The sequence below is a fragment of the Mchenga conophoros genome, linkage group LG9 (genome assembly GCF_057382185.1).
Source record: "Mchenga conophoros isolate Kocher_MC1m ecotype Shallow Benthic linkage group LG9, M_conophoros_male_GT1.1, whole genome shotgun sequence".
Taxonomy (NCBI): Eukaryota; Metazoa; Chordata; class Actinopteri; order Cichliformes; family Cichlidae; genus Mchenga; species Mchenga conophoros.
Window position 1 is genome coordinate 23,011,555 of NC_140534.1, and position 25,334 is coordinate 23,036,888.

General features: G+C 41.8%; 2 protein-coding genes across 3 annotated transcripts in view; one reads left to right on the forward strand and one right to left on the reverse strand.

Moving 5' to 3' along the window:
- The window catches only part of lmbr1 (limb development membrane protein 1), a 41,816-nt gene extending 29,377 nt beyond the window's left edge, over positions 1-12,439 (forward strand). Inside the window, exons 13-17 of the mRNA XM_085287005.1 lie at positions 3,789-3,862; positions 4,120-4,210; positions 4,838-4,904; positions 9,234-9,395; positions 9,845-12,439. Of these exons, the coding sequence (XP_085143131.1) occupies positions 3,789-3,862; positions 4,120-4,210; positions 4,838-4,904; positions 9,234-9,395; positions 9,845-9,930 (480 nt within the window). The 3' untranslated portion in view covers positions 9,931-12,439. The remainder of the gene's footprint in view (positions 1-3,788; positions 3,863-4,119; positions 4,211-4,837; positions 4,905-9,233; positions 9,396-9,844) is intronic.
- Positions 12,440-14,658: 2,219 nt separating this feature from the next.
- On the reverse strand, positions 14,659-21,721 carry rnf32 (ring finger protein 32). Of its 2 annotated transcripts, XM_085285957.1 has the most exons (7): positions 21,692-21,721; positions 20,913-21,147; positions 20,683-20,825; positions 19,127-19,284; positions 18,902-19,010; positions 15,705-15,872; positions 14,659-14,898 (listed from the first exon to the last, which is right to left on the reverse strand). In XM_085285957.1, exons 1-7 carry the CDS (start codon positions 21,704-21,706, stop codon positions 14,668-14,670), a joined length of 1,059 nt encoding a protein of 352 aa, XP_085142083.1. In that variant the 5' UTR covers positions 21,707-21,721; the 3' UTR covers positions 14,659-14,667. The 2 variants fall into 2 exon arrangements, with proteins under 2 accessions (XP_085142083.1, XP_085142085.1); XM_085285959.1 differs by lacking the exon at positions 15,705-15,872.
- Between the last annotated feature and the right edge of the window lie 3,613 nt (positions 21,722-25,334).

The window sequence follows — 25,334 nt, forward strand, 5'->3', positions numbered from 1 at the left end:
ACACCATCACACACCTAGAATGTAAACTGCAGTAGGGCTTGCCTATCGGGCCTGCCCTGTCCCTGGCGGAGACATAAATCAAATTCCAGATATGCTCAGGTGCACGTTGGAAGAAAAGACTGGACCAGATGTTAATCAGGCTTCAACGTTGTGGCTCTGGTTTTGTTTTGGAAGCTCATTCAAAGTCATTTCACAGCAGTGTGCAAATTCAATGAGGTTGCTATGTGTCTCCTGCCCTCAGTGGGTGAATAAGCTGCTTTTCCTCCCTTGTGCAAATGCAGACGGGGGCAAGTGAAGGGCTCTTACTGTGAAACAGCCATTCCACCAAGTGTGGAATGGCTCTGAGATTCTCATCTCTGCCTAACATGCAATGTGTTTTAAGCTCCTTGTATCTCATCTCATCTGCAGTGACAGAGATGCGTGCATGTGTGTGCTTGCATGTGTGTGCAGTTGTGGTTGCATTCTTGTCTGAAAAGGGGCAACATAATGTATCCTATTTCTCCCTCATTTCATTTTGCATCTCGCGGGCATCTGACAGAGCTGCCCTCGACATTCCAATTATTTTATTGAGCAGAGATGTTTTCTTTGGCATGACACATTGCAGAAAATCCCCCAAATTACACTTGTCATGTAGCTTGAAGCTGTCCTCCCTGACAGTATGGCCTCACTAAATGGTTTATGCTTTATGTTGAGCTGGATGGATGCCACACCTCTGATCTCACAAATCTACGAGCAGGAGGGGCCATCTCATCTTCCTAAAACAATCAATACTGATATGAGATCATCTATCATGCTTCTTTAACCTTATCCTCTAACTCTCAGACTGTGCCCCTCTGGCACAGAAATTCCCTCTGCCCTCTGTCTGGAAAAAGATAACGACAGGGGAGAGAATGTGATATAAGAGGGGAGAGAGAGGTTTGACATCTCGGCAAGGTACTGCCAGAGCAAGAGAGACTCAGACTGTGGGAAAGTCAAATGAGGCCCTGATTGTTATGGGAGTAGAGCACAATAGAAGTGCCCTGTCAGTGTTTGTCTTCCCTTCCAGCTAAGCATCCTGCTGTAGTCTTTAGAATACTGAGCAGTGTACCGCTCAGCTTTACAGGGCAGTGGATGGGTATAGAGAAGGATAACAAGGAGTAGGGAAAGAAAAGGATGACAAGCAGAGAGGAAACGCAGGTGGCTATAGATGAGAAGTTGGCACTGCCTCTGTCATAGGACAGAGGGATTTACAGCTTTATGAACAAGCACTTAGAGACACCAATAAAACTGTTACTACAGGCCCTTCTTTTTGGTGGCCACTGCACTTGACACTCTATTTTGCAAAACAGGCAATTACTGTGGCTGGACAGTAATTTTCACCCAACTAAAGTTGCCCTTGTCCAAATGCACAAAGGCTTGCATCCATCCACCCATCTTCTGCCTGTCCAGATCCGGGTCATGCTAGTCCCAGCTGTTGTGGGGCAAAAGGCAGAATACACCCAAAACTAGTCACCAGTCTGTCGCGGTGCGACTGCGTAGAGAGAGACAACAGTTCACGCTTACATGAATACCTGCAGCCAGTTTAGAATTATCAGTTAGCCCAACATGCATGTGTTTGGACTGTGGGAGGAAGCCAGAGTACCTGGAGAGAGTCCACATAGGCACAGAGAGGACATACAAACGCATTTATCCTTGCATGTATTTAACAACTTGACCTCCCATCTCCAGACACCCTTTTCACTTTATAACTGGCTTTAAGATTATCTAAAAATCTGGAAATGTATGTGAATATCAAGTCTTTGCTTGTTGCTTATTATATGTATATTTAATATTTACATTTCAGAAATTCTGTAAGATTAAATGACAGCAGCCTCTCATAGTTCGGTGAAATGTATGGATTGCAAATGTCTGTCACTTAAACCCCCTCAGACTCCAACTGGTTGCGGCAGATGGTCACCCCTCCCTGAGCCTGCTTCTTCCTGTTAAAAGGGAGATTTTCCTTCCCACTTTTGCAAAGTGCCTACTTAGTGGGGTGGGTGGGTGGAGGCAGGATTTCTTTGAATTACTGTAGTGTCTTTACCTTACAATTTAAAGTGCTATAAGGCAACTGTTATTAAATTTGGCACCATGTAAATAAAATAAAATTAAATGAGTATGACTGTAAAAGTAAACTTTGAAACGCAGTTGCTGTTTCAAGGTTGTTACATGGGCACAAGCAACTTCAGAGATCTGAACAGTTTCTTCTCCCACTTGTTTAGATTTTTTATAGGTTGGAATTAGGTTGTTGGCAACTGGATACATGAGTAGGACATGGCTTTGACTATACGAAAGATGAAAAATATGAGAATATTTTACGGGACTGCCTTGAAATATGTTAATCATAGGGTGCATGTGTAGCTGTGTTAATAAAATCAAATTAAATACAATTTAAAAAAAACAACAACAACTTAGTACAAAGTAAGAATGTGAAGTATAGATGTATGTATGGCATTGACGGCCTCATCAGCCTCAATATGCAGTCTTAATGTGCAGTGTGAGTTGACTGGAACATAGACCCTTCCCTCTATGGACCCCTATCCCGCTCTTTCACACACAGTAACACACGATCCGTCACTCTTTCTGCTACCGGAATGTAAAGACGAATGGAAAGGAGGTGCACAGCACAAGCTAGGTGTCCTGTGTACGCACGTGCATGCTTATTGCGAGTGCACACGCCATCTTAATGCATGCCCTCCCTCCATTAATAAATGACATCAGATTCTGTCTGCTAATGCTGCTAATTCTCTGTGTAAGAGAGAGAGGGCACTGCACCATGGCTCTGCAGTAAGCTCCCAGGGATGACAGTTGCATAAAAAGGCATGAAACAACCTGTCAGGCTTTCCTTTTTTCCCCTGCAGCCCATTTTACAAAACAAATCAAGATAAAGACACTTAAAGTGGGAAAGGGAAAAAGAATACAAATGCAAATCTCAAACAGAAACCACGGCAGCACACCAAATATATGCTGTGCAGTTTAATATGCTGTAGGTGCATATTGCATGACGAGTAACAGCACATTTGCCTTGCACTTCTGTACTCTAACTGTACATGCAGTACTCTATGATTTAAAGTAAAAATAAATAAATAAAATGACTGGATTAGTGCTGCACAGCTCTGTTAAGATAGGTTTATTGTATCAGCAAGAATCTGAATTTGCAGCAAACACTTTTAGGGGAGTTTTAGGTAACTTTGTGTGAAGTACTGTGTATATACCCCCATTAAATGTACAAATCCTCTGGAGGATCGTCTTGGGTGCCAAGTCTGAAAAAAGCAAATATTTGGCATTTGACAACTCAGATGCTTGGTATGTGCTGTGTATGTGGATGTATGTCTTTTTCCTGCTCCACTTTCAAAAGGCCTTAGGGGTTGGAGGGGTGAGGATGGGTGAGGGGGTTTGCGTAGTGTATTTGCTAAAGGATTTGTTTAGTTGTTTTTATGTTTTTGGCATGCTTTCAGCCTGTACACTCTTCTTACCGTAAGCAATGTGCCGTTTTTGTTTGAACACCTGTTCACATATTGTATGGTCGACAGTGATTTGCAAAGAGCCTCTTTCATCTTGTTCCATTCATTACTTAGCCAATTTGATTCTGTCTTTCTCAAGTAGGGAAATTCTTCGTGCACCACGTACTTACTTTTGCAGGTCTTCTGTAATTGCTCATGTCTGCAGTCGTACACAACACCAAGTGTTGTCATTTTTGTGATCTGTTTTAGTCTGAAGGGTAGTGTAGGATGTTTAATATCCCTGTTTTCCTATTTGTCTCTCTCTTCTAGGATCGAGCCATTGGGAACACCTCTTTGTCCACATTTGGTGTGGCTCAGGCAGTGCTGGAGATTGTCCTCATATTGTATCCTTTCAGTGACCTCCCCTTTGTCTGTGGCCTGAGTAACATGCTCCATGGCCAACAGCAACATTGCCAAGGCAGCTTTGTTTACCCAGGACATAGTTGAGCTGAACACCTTCCGGAAAACATGTTGCGTTGTTTCATCACCCTTTATGATACCTGAAAAGGTTGAGCCTTGACACATAAAAAGTTGACTCAAAGAAAAGCTGCTTTCTACTTGCAGCAAGGTGTTTTTGCTCCTTGATTGATTTGCTGAACAGCTACTTGATGGTGTCTTCTGTCGTTGGCTTCTACAGTCTGCGTGTCTTTGAGGGACTCACTCCCAGGAAGGATGACACAACCATGACAACGGTAAAGATGGGATAGAAAGGCAGGGAGTGGGGTGAAGTGGGGGCAAGGGTGCTGAAATTGCTCCTAAGGTGCTGATGTGTTTGCCCCCTCCTGTGTTTCATCTATTTCCCCTGTCTTTTTTTTCTGTCTTCATTGCTCTCGCCTTCCTGTCTTCTCTGTCCCTGTTGCTCACTAATGTTTTCCTCCGGGCCCCTCAATGGCCTTAGTTGATCTGTTCAATATTTGTTTGTAAGTTGCGTAAACACCAGCAAAGTGCAAGCTCTTTTCTTGTACATCAGAGGGAGAGTGAGTTTTTTTTTTTTTTTTCTTAGGGGGAGAAGGGGGCTGGGTGGCAACTATTCACTTGGTAATGAGTTTGGGAGTGGTGAGGCTTGTTAACTAGCATGATGCTTCAGTGAAAGGACTTGAAAGGACAATAGAAGGAACCTCATAATGAGCATCTTCAGAGGTACTAATTGTATAATATGTGGAACCAATTTATCATCAAGTGGCGTGTATGTGTGTGGGCACATCACGGCTAAAACTGCTGGTGCAATGGGTGCTTTTTCTGCTTCACACTCGCTATAAATTGCATGTAATTTGTTGAGGGCTAAACTCGGAGGTTTGATTATTTGGTCTTATTTGCAGATCATTGGTTGCTGTGTCTCCATCCTGGTGCTGAGCTCAGCCTTGCCAGTGATGTCCAGAACACTAGGTGAGTATGCTTTTTCATGTGAGTGTTTTTGTATTTTCTTTTGCCTGCGGTAAGGAGAGTGAGTGCAGCTTGCTTTTTCTTTTTTCATTCAGAGACAATTTTTTATAGACACATTAAATGATTAAATAGCAGCAGTTTGACAACTTTCAAAAAGAAAGGACATTTTTTAGAGTTAGATGAAAACATTAATAGTGGGTGATCAAGTCCACCCACTAAATATGAAGCTGTAGCTTGTTAGTTTGATAGCTTGAAAATGTAAGTCCCTGATTATTGTCCATTGTGGACACTGACAGCTGGGTAGTTCTTCCTGTTGTACTTGAAGTCCACTACCTAGGGTGCATGTGTAGTTGATGCATTGTAATATAAATTTTCCCTTGACCAATGTTTGTGGTGACACATGGATATCTGCATGGACCCTTGCGCTCACTGTCTGATGAAATTTGCCACTCTGACCTGAGCGAACCAAAGCAGACTCCTGGATGTGGAAAGTATAATCGAGGGTTAAAGGGACAAAACGGCTAGCCTTGCTCTGTCTGAAAGAAGTGAGAATCCACCAACCAACACTACAGTTTATGTGATTCAAAGCTGGAATTTGGGAGGACATGCAAGGCTGGGAAAATCCAACTTGATTTATACCAGAATTTTAAATATTGTGAACAGGCCAACCCTTTTGCAATGTGCAACCAGCAGCAATTGGTTTTCCAGATTTGAAGAGGGCAGAAAAGGTAGCACCAGGGACAGAGTAAACTGCACTGATAGAAATACAGATTGGAAGGGGGGGAAAAAGAAACTCTGCATTCAGAGAAAGGATAATGGTCTAAAAAAGAAAGCGGTCGACAGTAAGGCCCATTGGTGTAATCTCTTTAAACCGCTATCATTTACAGATCAGTTTGTTTTCTGTTAGCTTCTTTTTTTAAATTTTTTTTTAAATTATCCAGATCCATTCTGGTGGACAGAACAGCGTTTGGTCATGGTATCAGTTATCCTCTATTCCAGTTGGTGTTTCTGGTGTGTAAAGAACAAAGTTATTGGCAAGCTGATGGGTTCCCAGACTAACTTTGGTCTATGGCTTGTCCTCGCTATAAGCATGTCCACTCTCACTACCAAATGAACGATGCAAAAGTTCCAACTGCTGGTTTATCAAGGAAAACCTGAAAAAGATCAAAACCTCTCTTTCAGGGTTATCCTGGCTGAGACCAGCATACTGTATCTCCTTTTATAATCTGAACATGCATAACAGACAAGAAATATTCCTGCCCAAAAACAGACTTTGTTAATGAAAGAAACAAGATACAGCATGCTCATTAGTGAGCTTTACAGAAGCTGGTATTTTTGCTGTGTTACGACTGAATGATTGAAATGTAGGTTACAGACTTATCAGAGCTGTCATTGTGTCCTTGGCACAAACAAGAAGAAAGATTAAATCTTCCTCTCCCACAACAATTTTCATTGTTACCACCAACACCAGGTCACAGGAGTTGAATTCTCCTACAGTCTCTCATGGTGATGTTAGAAAAGAGTGCAGGCAGAATAAAAATGACAGGAGTAGCACCATCACAATGGCACTAATAAACATGCAGAGTGCAGAGCACAGCTGTTTAAATAGCACTACTTTTGTGTGTGTGTGTGTGTGTGTGTGTGTGTGTGTGTGTGTGTGTGTGTGCGCAAGTATGTGTGAGAGCAACAGAGTGGGAAAATAGGATGGAGTGAGCATACAGTGACTCACTGGGAGCTTTACAAAATATCAACAGGTTCTGCTTTGTGACACTGAATGGATGAAAAGGAATAAATGCATGAGACAGAGTTGAAGAGAAAAGGCCGCTCAGCACAAGATAAAAAAAGACGTGCAAAGAGTTGAGTGTGACGAAGTGAGATGTTAAGAGACAAGAAAGGGTTTCGTGTGTTGACGTGAGGCGTTTTTATGTCGGTGGGTGGTAAATATGCACTGTGTAAGAGATAAGGGAATTGTGCTAGAGCACGCAGCATGTTTAATAGTGTAGTAACAAATGTTTAGTTACACCAAATGCACATCACAACCAGCTCCACCCTCCCCTCCCACCTCTGCAGGTTACACATGTTTGGGTGAACTTTAATGTCTCTCTCTGTGCACTTTAAGCTGCATCACCATCAAATCCAGCTTGATTAATGGTAATATCACCAGACGTTATGGCTTGGTTTTACTTTGCACCAATTCATATTTAAAACTTTGACAAATTCTGCATGACATGTTGGTCTCTGCTGAGTTGAGGCAGGGTCAGAGTGAAGATGGAAACACAGTGTAACGTCCTGACGGCTCTGAACAGCAGCATGATAATGTCTCCGTCTCCCTACCGACATTTCAGAGACTGAAATGGGTTTTTTTTTTGAAACCCTCAATTAGATTTTCTCACATTACTAACCCAAGTTTAAAACCTTTGGCATTAGAAATGAATTTAGCCCGACCACAGTGGCTAGCTGTATTGACTGGGGTCTCCATCATCGCTCTCCCCATCTTTTCTCAAGCAATTTTGTTAAAGGTCCTTGATGCTTGCCAAACCGCTTACTGCGGCTGTAAATACATCTCTCCAGACGCTGAATCGATTGCCCAATCTAATTGATGACAGAGGTTGTGAAGATGTTACAGGAGAAGTTGAATGTCCAGGGACTAGGGCTTCCTCAGTCTGATGCATGAGAATGTGATTTCTGCTTACAGATAGCAGGACAGGATACCGTTATGGTACTTGGACTTTAAATATTGATGCAGTAATTTCCTTCATCAATGTTGCATGCAAAATTAACATAGGAGAAGATGATTTAATAACATTAAACAGATCTGTGCACACAGGTTATTGAAAGCTTAATTATCTCCCCACAGTACTCTGTGGGATGGCGCAGCTAGAGTGCATGAACGCATGGATGGATAAGCAGGAAAACAAAAGGGTGTTGATGGCTTTCCAAGCTGCATGTGATCAGCTGTGACAGATGGTTTGAAATTGGTCTGGCAGTGTAGAGCTAAGAGGGAGCTCCTTTATCTTTGTCTGAAGGAGAGATGAAGTCCACCTGCAAGCCACCTTAGCTGCTATAATTAGCTCGCCATCCTTTTATGTTCCTCAGAGAATTGTGCTCACATTAACCAAGATGCAGCCAAGTGATAAAAATAAGCAGCAACTCTGCCATGCAGTGGGTCAGTGGATGTTTACCCAAGCCTGAGTGAAATTGCTTTGGTCCAAACCAAATCAGAATTCTTACACGCTGTACATTTGGATGACCTCCCTTCAAGGCCGTCTCCGGATCGCTTTTAGCGTGGTCGATTTTAAGATCACTCCCTGAAGTCGTGATGTGACCACTATACCTCTGCACTGGACACTGGATTCCCGTCAGTGTGGCAAACTGGTAAAACACAGCTGAAATATCAGTTCATTAACGTAAACTGTGTTAATGTGGCCGTCGATGGAGACAAATTGAAGACGAACGATGCACAAAGGTCATGATGACATATTCACAGCAGTGTGGCAGCAGTGCTAAAAGTGGTCTAGAGGTTCACGAGTTGACCTTACAGGGGAGATTGGACAAATATGAATTGTCCATAGTGTTTGAGATTTCAGTGGGCACACTCTGTCTTCGCAATAGGTTATTGAAGAGGGTGGAAATACCTAATGTAGGTTAGTTTTTGTTTGATTGATTGATTTATTTTTTCAGATTTGGGCGTAAATCTGCTTGGAAATGTGCAGATTTGTCAACAGAAATTAGAATTGCATGCGTGAAGACTAGTGGTGTGAATCTGTGGAGTTCTTGAAGTAGTTGTTTTTGTACCACCTTACAACACAGGGCTGGTCTCAGACCCAAAGTGCACCAACGCTATTACAAGTAGTTTTTTTTTATTACAAGTCAGAAATGTATTAATTCCTGTAATCCATATTAAATTGTTTTTGTATATAAGCCCCCTTTTCAGATTTTTATTTTCTTTTTTTCTTTCTTTTTTTACTTTTTGAAAAAGATGGGCCTGAGGAGAATGACATTTTCAAAGAGGCTCATAAGTTTGCTGCAGCCTTCTGCTTTTGTTAGGAAGAATTCTTATGAACAATACTTGTCTTGTCAGAAGGAGCCTTGGAAAGATGAACTTCATTTTTCTCAGGGTTTTGTTTATTTTGTGGAATTCAGCTGAGGAGAAAACATTTCGACTCTTGGTTATCACAGCTTTGTGTGAAGAGTTATTAAAGGTCACGGTTCTGAGTAAGAAATTGCAAATTTTTGAATGAATGTCAACCTCATTTGTAACCCAGTTGTGTGTGCGTGTGTGTGTGTGTGTGTGTGTGTGTGTGTGTGTGTGTGTGTCTCTGTCCTTCACAGGCATCACCAGGTTTGATCTTTTGGGAGACTTTGGCAGATTTAATTGGCTGGGAAACTTTTACATCGTCCTTTCGTACAACCTGCTGTTTGCAGTTGTGACAACACTTTGTCTCGTGAGGAAATTCACCTCAGCGGTCCGGGAAGAGCTCCTGAAGGCGTTAGGTAAATTCATCAACAGGGTCTGTACATATCCTAAAAGTTTCTAACCAGCAGCTTTCAGTATATAGTACAGGACAGTGCGTAGTCTTTCACGTGCCTCAGTACAGCTATGTTGGTTCTACGTCTGTCTGATAGTATGTGACTGCTCAATTTAATCCTAATTTTGAGACGCTGACAAATCCAACCTAGTTGGTAGCTTTGGAGAGAAATGGTGTTTATTTCTCTCTGATAGAGCGACACGTCCAGCGTGTCGCTGAACTGACATGTGACAGAAGATGAGACTAGTCCCCAAGGCTTGTGGTGACGGGCCCTGCATGTTTGATACACAGGGTGGGATAGGGCTAGAAAATGCCAGACAGAAGAACCGAGGGAGGAAAAAGGACATCAATACTTCTAAGTGAAAGTCTGAGGCTTTTTAATGAGATTTTTCTGCCTTATCTCCCACTGCCCAGGTCTGGATAAATTGCAACTGTCAAACAGCCCCACAGACCCTGAATCTGGGAAGCTCTCGGCCAATGGGCATCAGAAAACTCTGTGAAAGGGACGATAGATCAACACACGCATACACACATGCACAGACACCTACACACGTAAATGCAGCCAAAGGGATATTTCGACAGTACTGCCTGACTGCTGAAAGGTGAAAAGGATTGGAAGGAACTTAATAAACCCAGGCAGTGTCTGACGGATGCTGCAAATGGAGGCTGAGAGCAATTTAGCTTCGTGACATTCCATCCTCTGCGTCTCGGATGGAAGCTGGGACAGGGACAGGGCTGAGACTGAGGATTGAAATAGACTGGCATCACTGCAGTGACCTTGAAGTTGACCTCAACCACGACTGTGACTTCAAACCACCCATCTTTTGCTTCAGGGGCATTCTCTCCCTCCCTCTGCCCATTCTCTTACAACCTTTACACCACCGCACTACACAGAAGCAACCAGAGTCTTACATTTACCTCTGTGTTCACTAACATAAATTTCACCTACACAATTCAATTAGACAGTTTTTTTTTTTTTTTTTTTTATTGTTAATGTGTCTGTGACAGTGAGGCAGGGTGCACTCACAGTTAAGGGTCTTAGAGAGAGGGTTTTTGCTGTTGTTGTTCTAATGTTAACTGATACAGGCGTAATGAGGTGTCAGTTTGTCAAAAAATGTGAAAAATAACCAAGAGCTTTGTGAAGCGTGAGGACGAGTCATTTATTCCCACTCATCACGGCTGGTCTGTAAAACTGCACAGCATCAATACGGCTCACATATTGTGAATTAGGCACTGTCATTCTTAATAAAAGGGCCTCAAATTTTTAGCACTCGGGACTGTCATCAGTCATTTTATCTGGCTTTACTCCAAGTGCGCTTTAACTTTATTGATGATGTCATTAGTTTGTATGAAGTAGGATGAGAACTTTTTTTTGGGTGCTCCAGATTTGACTTGAGCGGCTCCACAAATGGGAAACTATGTGGGAGTTTTATTTCACTTCGCTTCCAATGAGCAGGTTTGAAAGTGAGGACGAGGTTGTATTCTTTTATGCACATCGGAGGAAAATGTCACCGCAATATTGCTTATTCCACACCCCAAAATCCTCAAAAATAAGTAAATAAAGAAGGAAAGGAACTTTTTTTTTTTTATACAGGGCACAGAAATGGTCACGTTTCTTTGTAAATGTTGTATACACATGTACATATTTCATTGTTTCATACCTATTTTGGATGTAAACATTGGGCTCGCACCCAGGGTCTGAATCACTAAGCATTCTGTATTTTCTTGTACATATACCTATATATATATTTTTTTTATAAACAGCTTCATCTAATGCAAATCTGTAGGTCTTCACACAGAATGCATGAGTAAGAAAACATCCAGCTTTGTTGCTGTGAGAAAGACTAGGTGACTCAGGCCCCTTTTACATGTTGTTGTATTGCTGCATAATCTTCTGAACTGTGATGTTCTTTGTCTCCAGAACCACCTTAAATGCCTTATACGAAAAAGCAGGCTTAATGTTAAGGTTCTGTGGAGTTTTTGTCCGTGCACACGTGCGTGTGTGCGTGGGCATTGTGAGCGTGTAGACAGTTCCACTGTGATCTCCTGTATGCCAGAGTTTCTAGTCTGAAGCCATTTCTTTTTGCCATGAATGTTTATGTCACATCAGCTCCATTGGGACTAGATTAGAGTGATCTCATGATGATTGTGTGTGTGTGTGTGTGTGTGTGTGTGTGTGTGTGTGTGCGCGCGCGCTTTGTATTTTCATGGTCGTTTAAGTGATAGAGTGATGAAAAGAAGGAGGAAAAAAAGCTGAATTTGTATATGCAATCGAAATGGGAAGGAGAATTTTTTTGCACCAAAAACTGACTGCAATTTGATGTTGTTACAAAGACTGGAATTAAGGAAAAAACTCACTGACACCAACTTCTCCAATCAGACCTGAGAATGTTTTGTAAATGGTGATTATGTCGGCTTTTCATCCCAAATCCAAAGTACAGCCATGTGTCTGATTTGTGATCAAGGCCATATCAAGAGAGCAAGTTGTGTAGTGGCAGAAACTTGAGGTACATGTCCTGGTATGTTTCTTGTCATTTTATTTGTTTCCAGTAAAAGCACGCTGCATACTGTGAAAAATACCATTGTGGCACAAATTAATGTGGTAGGTCAAAGGGTGACACTGATGGATTAGAGATTAAAATTAATAATTCTTCATCTGGGTGAAAAGGTTAAACCCGTGCGTCCATCCACTCAGCTACACACTGCAGGAAAGTGTCACACCCCTAATAAAGCATCACAATCAAACTCTGCATACTGCATTTACAATAAATCTGTTTAATGGGGTTTTTGTAAGGGGGGGGGGGTCAAAAAACTTGAAAATTGCTCTGAAATGTCAGTGAGCAGGCTTTCATTTCTTTCCATCTGACACTCGACCCCTGCATGTAATTTTGGTACATGTTTTTTGTGAATGTATTTTTTTTTTAAACAATTCTTCAGTCTGCTAAATGTAATGTTTTGTTCTTTTCGATGTTTGTGTGTTTGCAAATAAAAGAAAATGCTTCAACTTATTTTCATTTGTCACTGTGGCAATCAGGTCATCAGCGGTCGTTGGCTAATTGTGACTTCAATGTTTACCTATTACTTGTCCAGTAATCAGTTTCTTTCCTTCCCATAATAAAAGGTGAAAATGTGGATGTGTTGGATCAGAAGAATGACACCATTGTAATATTTGTGTTGTGGGTATGATGGCAGGATGTTATTAGCTTTGCTCAGGGTAAGACTGGGAAGCCATCCTAGCTCCGTCCTCAGATATAAAGAAAAATGGCACCTATAAAGCTCACCAACATAATATCTCACTTGTTTAATCCATAAATAAGCAATGAAAAGATAGCTCGTGGTTTAATGGGGAGCTATGCGCTATAATTATGTCTTGTCAAACAACAGCTGCTGGTTGCCTGTTAACTCTCACGGTGGCACAACTACACAAGGGCTAGCTGCTGTTTGGTAAATAACGTCTCTCGTGTTTCTTTTTAATGCACAAAGTAAACGTGAGCGATGCAGAGTTTTATGTACGCTTTAGTTGTGGTTTTAGTCTGCTTCACTTCTTCACCCTGCATGATTATGCCGAGATCACGGCCTGTCGGTTCCAGCTTCATATTTAATGTTTAACTGTGATAGATGATTAGGTTATCCCTACCCGAAACCCTCAGGATCAGCTGGTTTTATTTATTTATTGTACATAAACCGTAGCATTTTAATGAAGCTTTGCGACATTTTTCTTGCATACTATAATAGGGTGGGTCTAATATGGACACTTTTCAATTTGCCTTATGTATTCCGTCATTTTTTTTTATTTTTTATCCCTCATAACATCTTAATTATAGGTGAAAACCTCATGAGATTTCCGGGGCTCAAAATCATCTCTATGCTCTGTTAAAACTGCAGCCAAAGCAATTTTACACCCACTCAAAGTGTCACAATATGAAGTCAAAGTCAGTGTAATATGTACACTTGCTGGTCACTTCATTTGGTACAGGTGCTTAGTAATACAAATATCAGCCAATCAAACTGCAGAAATGTATTGCTTTAAGGCTTGTAGACTTAGTTAAGGTGGTCTTAGTTCAAACTAAGGATGAGAATGTGGAAAGAAGGTGATCTAAGTGACTGACTGGTTGTTGGTTGTTAATGGGCTGGCCTGAGTATTTTAGAAAACGCTGATTGCTTTGACTTTCCCCATACAACCATCTCTAGGGTTTACAGAGAACGGTCTTAAAAAGAAATCATCCTGTAAGCAGCAGGTCTTTGGATGAAAATGCTTTGATGTCAGAGGTCAGATGAGAATGGCCAGACTACTTCGAGCTGATAAGAAATAAGCACTCATTACAAATAAGGTATGCAAAAGAGCATCTCTGTATGCGCAACATTTTGAACCTCGAAGCAGATATTTACAGCAGCAGAAGACCATACTGGATGCCACTCCTGTCAGCTAAGAACAGAGGCTACAATTCACAAGGGTTCACCAAACTTAGGCCGTAATTAGGAGATAATAGAGTCAGGATCCCTGCTGTCTTGCATCAACAGTACAGGCTGCTAGTTGTGTAGTGGTTCAGGAGATATTTTCTCGCTACACTTTGAGCCCCTTGTTACCGACTGAGCTTTGATAAAATACCACAGCCTACCTGAGTATTGTTGCTGACCATGTCCATCCATTTGTGACCACAGTGTGGCCATCTACTGATGGGAGCTTCCAGCAGGATAACACACCATGTCACAAAGCTCAAAACATCTCAAACTGGTTTCTTGAACATGATAAAAAAAATTCACTGTAGTCCTTCAGAGTTACCAGATCTCAATCGAATAGCTTTGTGATGTGGTGGAAAGGGATATTGACATTTGAAGTCTTCTCGAGTGATCAGAAAACAGATAAAATATCCAGGCTACCACTCTGCTACCCTGTGTCACAGACATTAAATTGGTGCAGTTGTGCAACTATCAAAATTGTGATACTGGTTCAAAGTTGGTTGAAGGAAAACAAAAATTGGAACAAATTCAAGAAGTTTCCCAGAGAAAAACTGATTTGGTTGAGGTTTCTAACAAAACTGAAAATGTGTTTTTTAAACAGTTTGTGACCCACCTCTATGTAGAGGCTGTAACCCAGAGAATATTCATTGTACGAAAGCATAATTCTGCACAGCTTCAGCAAAAATGCTTATTTTATTTTAGTATTTTATACAGCTAATTCTGATTTTATATTAAGCGACCCACATGGAGTCATCCAGATTGCCTTCTCCACCCTATTAGATAGGTTTTTTGTGGTACGCAGATCTGCACAGTGGACACAAAGGTCTACTATCTGCAGAGAAGGCCTCAAAGGCCTCAAGACAGAGCTGGTGGAAAAGGTGGGAACAGGACAGGAGCACGGTTGGTCTCCGCTGTTGATGGTTGGATCTCGCCGATACTGTCGGGAGGCTGAGGTTGCTTAGTGCAGTCAGGCAAATGGGGCAGTCCCACACACCTCTCTGGATAACCTGTAAGAGTTTGAAGTAAATCACATGAATTCTCTTGAACTTGCCTTAATATGTACCTGCACAATAAGAGGACACTGAGGTTCTGTTGGCAGAACCTGACAGGTTTGATCGGACACGAAGCAATAACGCGTTTATCAGCGATCCTTATACAAAACAAAGCATCACATGCATGGATTCACCAATGATTAACCAAAGGCAAGCTTCCTGTATTTAAGGGCCAGCATGCGCCCGCTGTTTAATGTTTCATAACGAGCTGCACGCCAGTTTATAGAGTTTGTATCCGTGAAAAAGGTGCAAGGCATGTGTTGAAAGCGCATTCAGCGTTTGATGCTTCATGTCAAGGCTGAGCCACTCCTGCCTTGTGCTCAACCTTTTCACACCAGATAAAGAAAAAAAACAGACATCTTCTTTGCACACACCCCACTCCCTCTATGGAAAAATGGCACTGACTGCAATGAAAGCCAACAATGGGGCCTTAAGGAACAGCAAATCTTAATGTCTTTTCAGTTCCTCCGCAGTAGGCCAGGTGATGAAAAGCCTGCCGTGCATCATCAGACTTGCTCGTGTTTTTTGATAAACACAGAGGATTATTAGCCTACTCACTCACATTCATTTGGTAAAAATGAATGATCACCTCTGAGAGATATGTACTTTCTGTATTGCAGCTGTGATGCTGTGGTCCCCTTGCAAGCATTGACTTGTCAAGGGAAAGGCAAGGCTGGAAGAAGAATCAGACCCGGATTAGATATTTTTATGGAGCCTTGTTTAATGATACAAGCGGCTTCTAGTGTATCTCGCCCCCTGACCTGGCTCTTTATTCGGTCCCAATCGTTCTCCTGAGGTTCGGAGACGCTCTTTCTCTCCAGCTGCTGGAACACTCGTCTGCTTGATGACAGCGAGCGGTCGATATCACTCAGAAAAGCCTCCGTGTCGGTGTGACAGTATCGGACAAAGCTGTCATTCAACTCCTGCAACTAATTAGAAAAACCATTTTAGCGGCACAAAGGATGCGAACGTTTTCATTCAGCCGCACAATAGAGTCGTGTTTTCGGCGAAGGCTAATTGTGTTTGTGTGTGTATGTGTGCGTGTATTGTAATGGCTGAGGCACGCTGACAGGGTGCAGTTGTTAAACAGCCAGATCGATACAGTCACATCTCCCACTAGCATGGAGAATTAATGGAAACCAGTAAAAAAAAAGGAAGAGGGTGCTGGGAAACATGGAAACACACATATCACTTACACTTTTTTCTGCTTCATACACCAGACGCACACGCAAACTGCTACACACCGTCTGGGCAGACACTCAGTCAAACCAATTGCATAGTAATTGTTCAATCTAAACGACTGAATACGAACTCCTCTTTTCTAAAGCAACTTCTGATTTCTTGATATTTGTTCCAAAGCCATATTTCTGGATCAGCTTAACCAGCATGACTTTATCTTTCTCAGCTAGATGGAATATATCACATGTCATGGTCGGTTTTCTGTCTATTCAGGTGAAATTGAGCTTTCCTTTTCGATACATAGACAACACAGACTGAGTCCAGTGTGATTTAACTACTTTAAATTTAACTACTTAAAAATTCAGTATCACTTCACAAGAATACTACTGTGAAGAAGCAGCATTTAAACCAAGTAAAACATAGCCTACCCGCATGCCCCACAAATTCTTCTATTTTGGATATTATTTGGTGTGTGGGCAACATTTTCCAAAGAGGGATGTGGACTTTAAATACAGCGTCTTCACTCCTCTCTCTGAAGCATTTAGTCAGCTATTCAATTGTCAGTTTGACCATTTTAAAGTCTTTTTTAAATTATTATTTTGATGTCTATCTACACAGAATTCATCTGTCTTCTCCCATTTACAGCAGCTGTTGCTAGGCAACAATTAAAACATACTCAATGAAAATATGAAGAGGCTGTACATTCATTTAAAGCCTTCTGATTTGAATATTTTAACTAGTTCAACAACTATCGTGTCTTCGTGCAGGCTACAAGCGATTTGATGTTCTGCAGAAATTTTTATCAGACCTTCCTCGAGCTCGGGGTGATGTGTTTAAAATCTCGTCTTGTTTGATCAATAGTCTTAAACCTCCAGCGATTCACTTAATCACATAAGACAGTCACACTATTGGTCTGTGCACCTCGCAAAAGTAAGAATAATTTGTAAGTGCGTTAACAGCAGAGGAGCGTTTGGCCCAGCACCTGCTTTCATACATGCACAAATACAAACCTTATCCCTTAGCCTGCCACAGTGACATCAGAATTGCTTTACAGCTAGGCTTTTATCACTAATTAAACAACTGTTAAGCATTCGGATGGAGGGTTTTATGTGGCTGGCGGACTTTTTTTCGACAGTCAATGCAAACAGCTCAGCCTCTGATGAACTTTGCCTCGCTCCACAGTCGATGCAGACAAGAGAGTGGGGAGGGGGGCACGCTACGTTATCTCACAGCAATCCACGTAGTTGTCGGAACTGTCTCGAGGTAATGTGTTGACTCAGGGTCGGACCTCCGAAACAGGACGAAAATTGAAAGCTGGACATCTGGATAAGCTGATAAGAGTTCTGAAACTGGCCTGTTGTTGTCAGTGTTTTTTTCTGAGGAACACCTTCGGGAACACCTGTAGCTTCATGATACAAAGATGCTTTATTGCCGTGTGTTATCATAAGGAAAAACCGAAAGAATAGGTTTCTCCCACTCATACAGGTCCCGGCTCAGCGCTAACACGCCTGTTTGCATTACAGTCAGCTAAGCAAATAAGTCTCCCTCTTGAAAATCAAGTCAATCAGACCTGTCAGCGCTGCGGTGCGCGGCTCTTGAAGATCATCCTCGGTGTGACAAAAGATATGAGACAATCTCATGACCACCCACAACCACTGAATCACACAACTTGAATGTAGAGTAGCTGATACAGCTGACTCCATCCTGAGAATGTGCACATGGATGTGGTCTAATGTGTTAGAACAGAGTTAATTGCCTCAGTAAAGGCTGTGTCTTTGTTTATGTGACAGCTGTAGGGACGCTTTATAGGCGAGAAGATGGAGACGGACAGGGGGATGGGTGGGACACTGTGACCCTTACGACACATTGTAAGTGTGGCCCTCACGCATTTGTCACTTGTGCTTAATCAGCCTCTTGGAAGGAAAGGAGCACTTTGCATGATTGCAACACTCCATAGAGACATAAAAACATACGTGCATTGGAGCTTTATCTATTACAAACAATGGCCGCTGGATGAATTTTCACGAGGGGTTACTCTGCAAACAGATGTTTGGTAAAGAAAAATGGTGACCCGTTTAGCCTTTGGTCATTCAAGGCCTTAGCTGGGGGAGGTTCACTAGGTGGCAATGTTCCCTTTTCCTGAGAGCCGTCATGAAAGCGACACAGCTTCAGAGTCAAACGACCCCATTCCCTGACAGATTACGAGATCAGTGGTCAGGGGTTTGTAAAAATGACCTCTTATCGAGTCCGCCTTAGCTTTCAACATATCACAAACTGCATCAAGCATCCAAAGACATTTTCACCTCCCTCTCCTCTTCCCCTTCTTCCATATTACCCAGTGACAGGACTGAACACACACATACACACACCAGACATAAAGAAAAAGCAACCCAAGCATACACACGAGACCTGGTGCAGTTGTGTTGACCCAGGAATGTCCAGACTGTTTGACTAAAACACAAAACTCTCTTCACATTCGTGGACAAACAGTGTATGATTCACAAAAGATCAAAGGAGCTCAAGAGGGTGAGAGCAGGTGAAGAAGTGTGCGTGTGTGTGTGTGCTAGCACTGGGGTCAGCGAGTCCCTGAAACCCACGTCTGAACCCTCAATATGTGATAGTCATCACGGCCATTATTTGACCAGCTACACAGTCAAAGAATGTCCGAGTTAAATGTGGAAAGAAATAAATAAAAAATGGAGGCTTGACGCCCTGCGATGTGATCTTATGTTTGTTTGCTGGGATCATTGTGATGTCATCCCTGCCGTGTTTATCTCACCCTTGATTCGAAAAACTGACGTCTCAGCCTTTTGTCTTTTGGGCAGATGGTTTTCTTGATAGTTCTGTACCATTTACGAGCCATGTAACCTCGCCAGTAAGCTTGTATCCTGAACATACACATCACATGACAAGACACCCATGTAACAACACATCCAAATTCCAGCGAGTGTTGCCGATATATATATATTTCTCTAAAGATATATTACTAGCTTATCGCCCCTACCTGGTGGCACACCGATGTTGGAAAAGGCGAGCTGCATCGCTGATGACACGTGTTTCATATGGCTCCCTTCTGCACAGCGGGCAGCGCTTCCGCCCAGAAAACCTCTCAAAGGCCTGCAGACACGCTCGGTGGAAAACGTGAGAGCAGGATAGCAAAACCTGAAAAGAACAGTAAGGAAAACATGCAAAGAAAAAGAAAAAAAGATCAAAAATCTTGACCTAAAATGTTCAGCTCAGATTCCCCGGTTGGACTGAATATATGGTGCTGACTTGTCTCCAGCCTGAAGGATGCTGAATGCACATTGGTTTTAAGGAAAGCTTGATTGCATTATGAACACATACAGTGTGTGGCTGTGAGGTTTAAGCCATGCTAAATCTGTGTGTATTCAAGCACATATGTGATCACCTGTATCTGCCTTTCACTGTTATTTACCAAGAGGATAGAAGGAGTCAGCATGACCCCCAGTGGGCCAACTGGGACCTGGACTATAGCCTTCCTGTAAGAGGGACTCCTTTATTGCCTGAAAGTAGAGCACTGAAGCTATGGGGCTGGGCACACAAACCAGTTTACTCAGGTCTCTAGAGGGCAAGGGGGGAGGCGTATTGATTTCCCATTGTTTTTGGCCTGACCAACACACTCCATCACCAGTGAAAGGGCCCCCTGCAGTGTACAATTTCCAGGAGCTCGACAAGCCATTAGACCAGAGAGAGAGAGATTTCACATCTCTCTCTCTCTACGCTCTAAAGCTTCAGGCTGCACTTTGCCATCAGACACACAATATAGAAGTGAAATAAAACATTTGGGAAGCAGAAGAGCTCTTGCTATTTTATTCCTGCAGTGTTGCAAACAATTCGCGGTAAGTATCAAAACATTATCAGCTGCAGAGAGGAGCAAATGCTTCAATCCACACGAACGATTCACAACAACTGCTGTCGTAAGCATTTTCAAGTGTCACATTAACGCTGGAATGCAACATAAGATTTGCAGCACAATTGCAATCGTTACAATATGAAGGCTTTCAAGAAAATGCCAGATCAACAAAGATTCCCTCTTGTCACTTTCCCTTGTTAGCAGGCTCTAATTAACTTTTTTTTCCTCCCCCTGAGTCAAACTAATATTTACACGCGCATCTATGGCAACTGTTCTTTGTGAAGGCGTCTATTCTGGTCCCGCATTCTTGAGGAGATTGGCATCTTAAAAGGGGATCGGAAAGGTGTAAAAGACCGAATGACCCTCACAGTAACACACTGATTGCTACATCATCACGTCACAGTTGAGTTCCAAGGCAGTATGGGTAAATTTGTACAGTTGTCTACACAGATTAGAACATACAGGAACTGCAGGGGAGAAGGAGGGGGCGAGGGGGATGCTTTGTGTTTCCATGTGTGTGTGTGTGTGGTTGTGCGTGTGTTTGTCTGTGTGTGTGTGTAGGGAAACACAGGCTTCCCTGAGGCCAGACACAGAATACAGTAAAAAAAAAAAAAAAGTAAGAAGAAAAGGGGGGAAAAAGAGCTCCCACACAGGGAATTAAGAGGAGCCACTGTGTTGGGGAGTACCTGAGGCTGGAGTTGAAACTCCTCCCTGCATATTGCACAGGGCTGAGCTGATTCCTCCTGCTGAACGGACCTTTCTTTGACCCGGGTCCACTCATCCTCTGTCAGTCTTTCTCTAGGGGAGGCCACCAAACCTAACTTTTGAGCTATAAAAAAATAAAATAAAAATTACTTGAAGTAATAGTTATAATTCATATCCTAGTCTTCCTAAAATCCCCAACTGTTTGTTCTACCTAAAGTTAACGGCGGTGGAGCAGGGTCAAGCACGTATTCTCTCTCTTCTTGCTCATGTCGCCTTTGCAGATCCCTTTCTTCCACTCCTTCTCTCACCTGGGGATGTTTGCCTCTACTGTGTCTCCGCAAAGGGTCAGAAAGTGAGAAATCTGGATGCAGCAGGCTTCGCATTATGTGGTCTTGGAAAGCAGCTGAGGTGATTACCAATTTGCTGCTTGCATTGGATTTTAAGTTCTGTAAAATATGTGAACTGCTGCAGTTACATTCAGTAAATGCATAGCTGGGCAAAAGCAGCGAATGCAGAATTATTTATCTCAGTGAGGATGAGCACAAAGCTATAAACAAAAATGAATACACTGTGAGCTATACTGTCTACAATAACAGCAAAATGCATGAGGAAATGATTATTAGGTAATCCAGAAATTACATAGACATCATATACATATATATATATATATATATATATATATATATATATATATATATATATATATATATATATATATATATATATATATATATATATATTTATCTATTTATCTATTTATTTATTTATTTATTTATTTATTTATCCCGTATGGAGCTACAGAAAGCCACAGAAAGGAGAAATTTTGTCAACCACTGTGCCCAGTTTCAAGTCTTCAGCTAATGAAGTCTGTCAAAGTCTAAGGACCAAAGAAGTAGAAGAAAACTACATTTTCAGATTAGCAAACTACAATGTTTTGTTTAAATAATATCACAAATCTGGGTGAAAAGGAGCTGAAATTAAAACCCAAACCTTCCGCAATGCCATCCTATCAGCAGTGTTTCGGTGGTTACCGGGTTACCAGTCCCCGCCCTCCGCATCGCCAGAGCAACCAAAGACTCAGCCCCATCAGTGCCTCTGATTGGCTGTCGATAGTTTCTAAACTAAAACGGCACGGATTCAACTTTGTGTGGTTAATTAATAACTGCACAATACAGGAATATGTTCAATATCGCAAGTACCTCTAACGCTATTCGTGTTTTAGGATTTGTGATGAATATTTTATCACATAAATAGCAGTGGAATCTGAGCAGCTTACATTTACGGTATTACTGTAAGTACTGTATTATTTGCAGTCCAGACTTCTGTGATTTTTTTTCCTCCGGTGATTTAATCTAAGCTTATTGAATTTACATGTTCTCACTTGAGCCACTGAGAAAACTAATGAGCAAGTTATATAATCTACTGAGCAACCAGAAACCAGAATCGAATCCAACAATTCACTCCACCTTCGCTTTAACCTTCCTACCTTATTTCCTTAAAGAATAAAGTACGACAGCTATAGTAAGTGATCATTTTTACCCTTTTGGTTTTTAGTTGATATCTTCTCAAGTCCCTCTGGGGCTGTGGAAGTGCTGGAAACTGCAGATTCAAATACAGCTGGCTCTAAAACCAATCCTCATAATCCCCCACCGCCTATGAAATGAACACATTTACATCCAAGTACAACAACTGCGCAACAACAACTGTAAATGGGTAATTTTTTTATATTGCAGTGAATATCATGTACTATATCTATATCAGTTATTACTGACTTCTCATCTGTGATTGTGATGTTGGTGTCTTTTGAACATTTTTATTGCCATTATCAGAAAACAAATATAGATTGATTAAAAAATATATTTATATCATTTATTATTTGTATTATTATATATTTTTTATTTATATACAACCAATTCACAGCAATAGGCAAAAGAACCACCTAGCGAGAGTGGGGAGGAAAAACTTCCTTTTAAAAGGAAGAGACCTCTATGGAGGGGTAGCCATCAGCTGTGACTGCTTGGGGGTCTAGCAAAAAAAAAAAAAGCATAGAAAGACCATAAACAGGGCAAGACACAAACTATGATAGATTACATACAATAGTGACATTTCAACAACACTGCATTAGCATGTGCAAACAAAGTGTAAGAATTAGTTTTAATGAGGAAAACCTGTATTATTGTGGCCTTAGCGCACATGTGAAGGTGTCTGTATGTTTAGGATGAACACAATTTTTCAAGGTTTTATGCCGGATATTTTTTTAATCAAAACAAAAGCTTTTGATACTTCCTCCACCACTGCTCACAAAGTCTTCTAAGTCATTGTCCTTCCATCACCACACAAAGACAAGTCTCTCTCTTTGAAGACTGTGCATCTCAGTCTCACTAATGATTATTTTATTGTCAGAGAGTTGTCATTAGTTGGAACCTGACCAAAGGAGGTTAGCCTAGGTGAGTGTGTCTAGGTGACTCACCGAGCTGTCGTCAGAGTAGGCACTGAACAAAGCTAAGCTGCTCATACCTGTCCTGTGAGCTCACGGATCCCTCCCAGGTCACCCTTACACTGAAACCATACACACAAACACGCACAGTACAAACCGTCTGTCTTTTTGTGAAACTGATGAAAAGTTTGCTTTATTTCTCACATACAAGGGGGGGGGGGGGGGGGGGGGGGGCGGTACGACTTTTAAAATGCTTTGCAGCACTGATTGACTTTGATGTGCTCAGTCAGAATCGTTGAAAACAGATGGCCGAGGAGAGGGCTAACGGTGAGGCCTGTCAATCCAGGGAGTCCTCTAAGAAAACAAAGTGAAGACACTGGCTCTGGGAGAGGAGGAAACCCCTGAGCTTCTCAAGAGGCTGCCACATTCTTGAGATTAGGACAAGAAAAACGTAGACTACTGCTGCTAATGCCCCAGACAAAGGCACGGAACAATTTATTAGTTAAGAATTCAAGCTCAGAGCTCAATCAAAGGGCCATCGTCCACAGTGCCAGACTTGGAGATTTGGTTTGTTGTTTTAAGTAAATAATCACGCTTAAAAGATACAGCATAGATGGGGCTCAAGTCCCCCATAAAGCCCGCATTCTTCCAACTGTCATCAGAATGGACTTTAGAGCATGCTTTTATTTTCAACGCGGCATTGTTTGTCTTTTTCTCTATGAATACCATTTTAAAGAGCTTTTTATTTAACTTTCTTCCCCCTAGACCTCTTTACCTGATCTGTGGTATTTTTAAATAGACAGCTCGCCTTGACGTGCAGTGAGCTGATGACTTCAGGGGTTAGTTTGAAAAAAGGGAAAACCAGTGTCAAGGACTAGTTTGCAAATTTACACCAATAGCTGGTTGAAAACACTACTAAATCTGTCAGCTCTGCAGTGCTTGTGCATATGTCTTGGCGTTAAGTGAAGCAGCAAGACAATCGTGAGCTTGATGCTAGTTAATATTTGGGTAAATAAGAATCCATACGTGTGAGTAAATGCACAGCATTTTCAAAATATCAGGTTGATTCGTACTCATAAAACTGGTCTGTGTCCAAACATCATGCACTGTGATATACTGCATTGTTGTCAAATGAGTAATTGCTGTGAGATATAGATGAGAGAGGGCAGCCCATAATGGTTAATTAACAATTATGTCAGCCAGTGAGATGACCAGGAGACCAATCACTTTGATAGGAGACAGTGTAGGGGGACAGAAATCAAATTACTTTATGACTTGACCCATAATGCTTCCCTAACATGACTTTAATCACTCCATGGTGCGTAGGAGTCCCCCATGGCTCTTTTGGAGTGAACCAGCCTGGAGTGGAGGACAGCGAGGCTTTACCGGTTGCTGTTATCTCCTGTGACATTGCTGAGTAAGTAAGCCATAAAAGAACACAGCCATCATTACGGCAGTTTGGTTGCTTTTCAGAGAGATGGAGCTACTAATGATTAGACATGTTCTTTGTAAATGAAATACAAATCACCCCGGGCTTTGGGTTTTACTTCATTTACTAAGTGCTACATTACCTTATACTTTGGACCTAACAATGGATTTCCAATAAATCTCCCAGTAGTTGAAATGATGAAGGGGCTCACATATCATGAAACTTGCCAGTGCTTATTAGCACTTGAGAAGTTATTGATCGGGGATTTTGATTAATATTTGCTGGAGGGTATGGTGGCATTCAACCCCCCCACCCCCAACCCTGGCAGCTGGCAGGGACTTCTCTCAGTAACCTCCAGTTTGTGCTGACTGCCAGCCTGAGCTCTGGCAAGATGACAGCCACTGCAGAGCTCTAATGCCAGGAATAATAGGAGCTCACCCTCTATTTCCCGATTCTTCTCCATTATTTAGACATAAACATATTGAAAGCAGGAGGGGGGGGGGGGGGCTGTAAAGGGTTTGCTTATTGGAAAAAGTTTACTGTATGGGTCAGGACCACGGAGTATAGGAAAAGCATTAAATAACTGTAATAATAATATTGGAAGCGTTATATTTAAAAATACCCTCTTAAAAAACAACCAAACAGACAGTGAGAGACCAATAAAAACATTATATTTAGATAGCAACCTCTGATTTTATGGACTCAGAGGTAAATTGAAAGCTGATTTTTTTTACAATTTAATCCAACAAAAGGTAAATTGAAAGTGT

Excerpts from the sequence above, each read along its gene's own strand:
- rnf32 (XM_085285957.1), bottom strand. Across the intron at positions 20,826-20,912 it reads TCCACCGCCGTTAACTTTAG|CTCAAAAGTTAGGTTTGGTG; the intron begins GTAGAACAAACA and ends ATTTTTTTATAG. Across the intron at positions 19,011-19,126 it reads CAACATCGGTGTGCCACCAG|GATACAAGCTTACTGGCGAG; the intron begins GTAGGGGCGATA and ends GTGTATGTTCAG.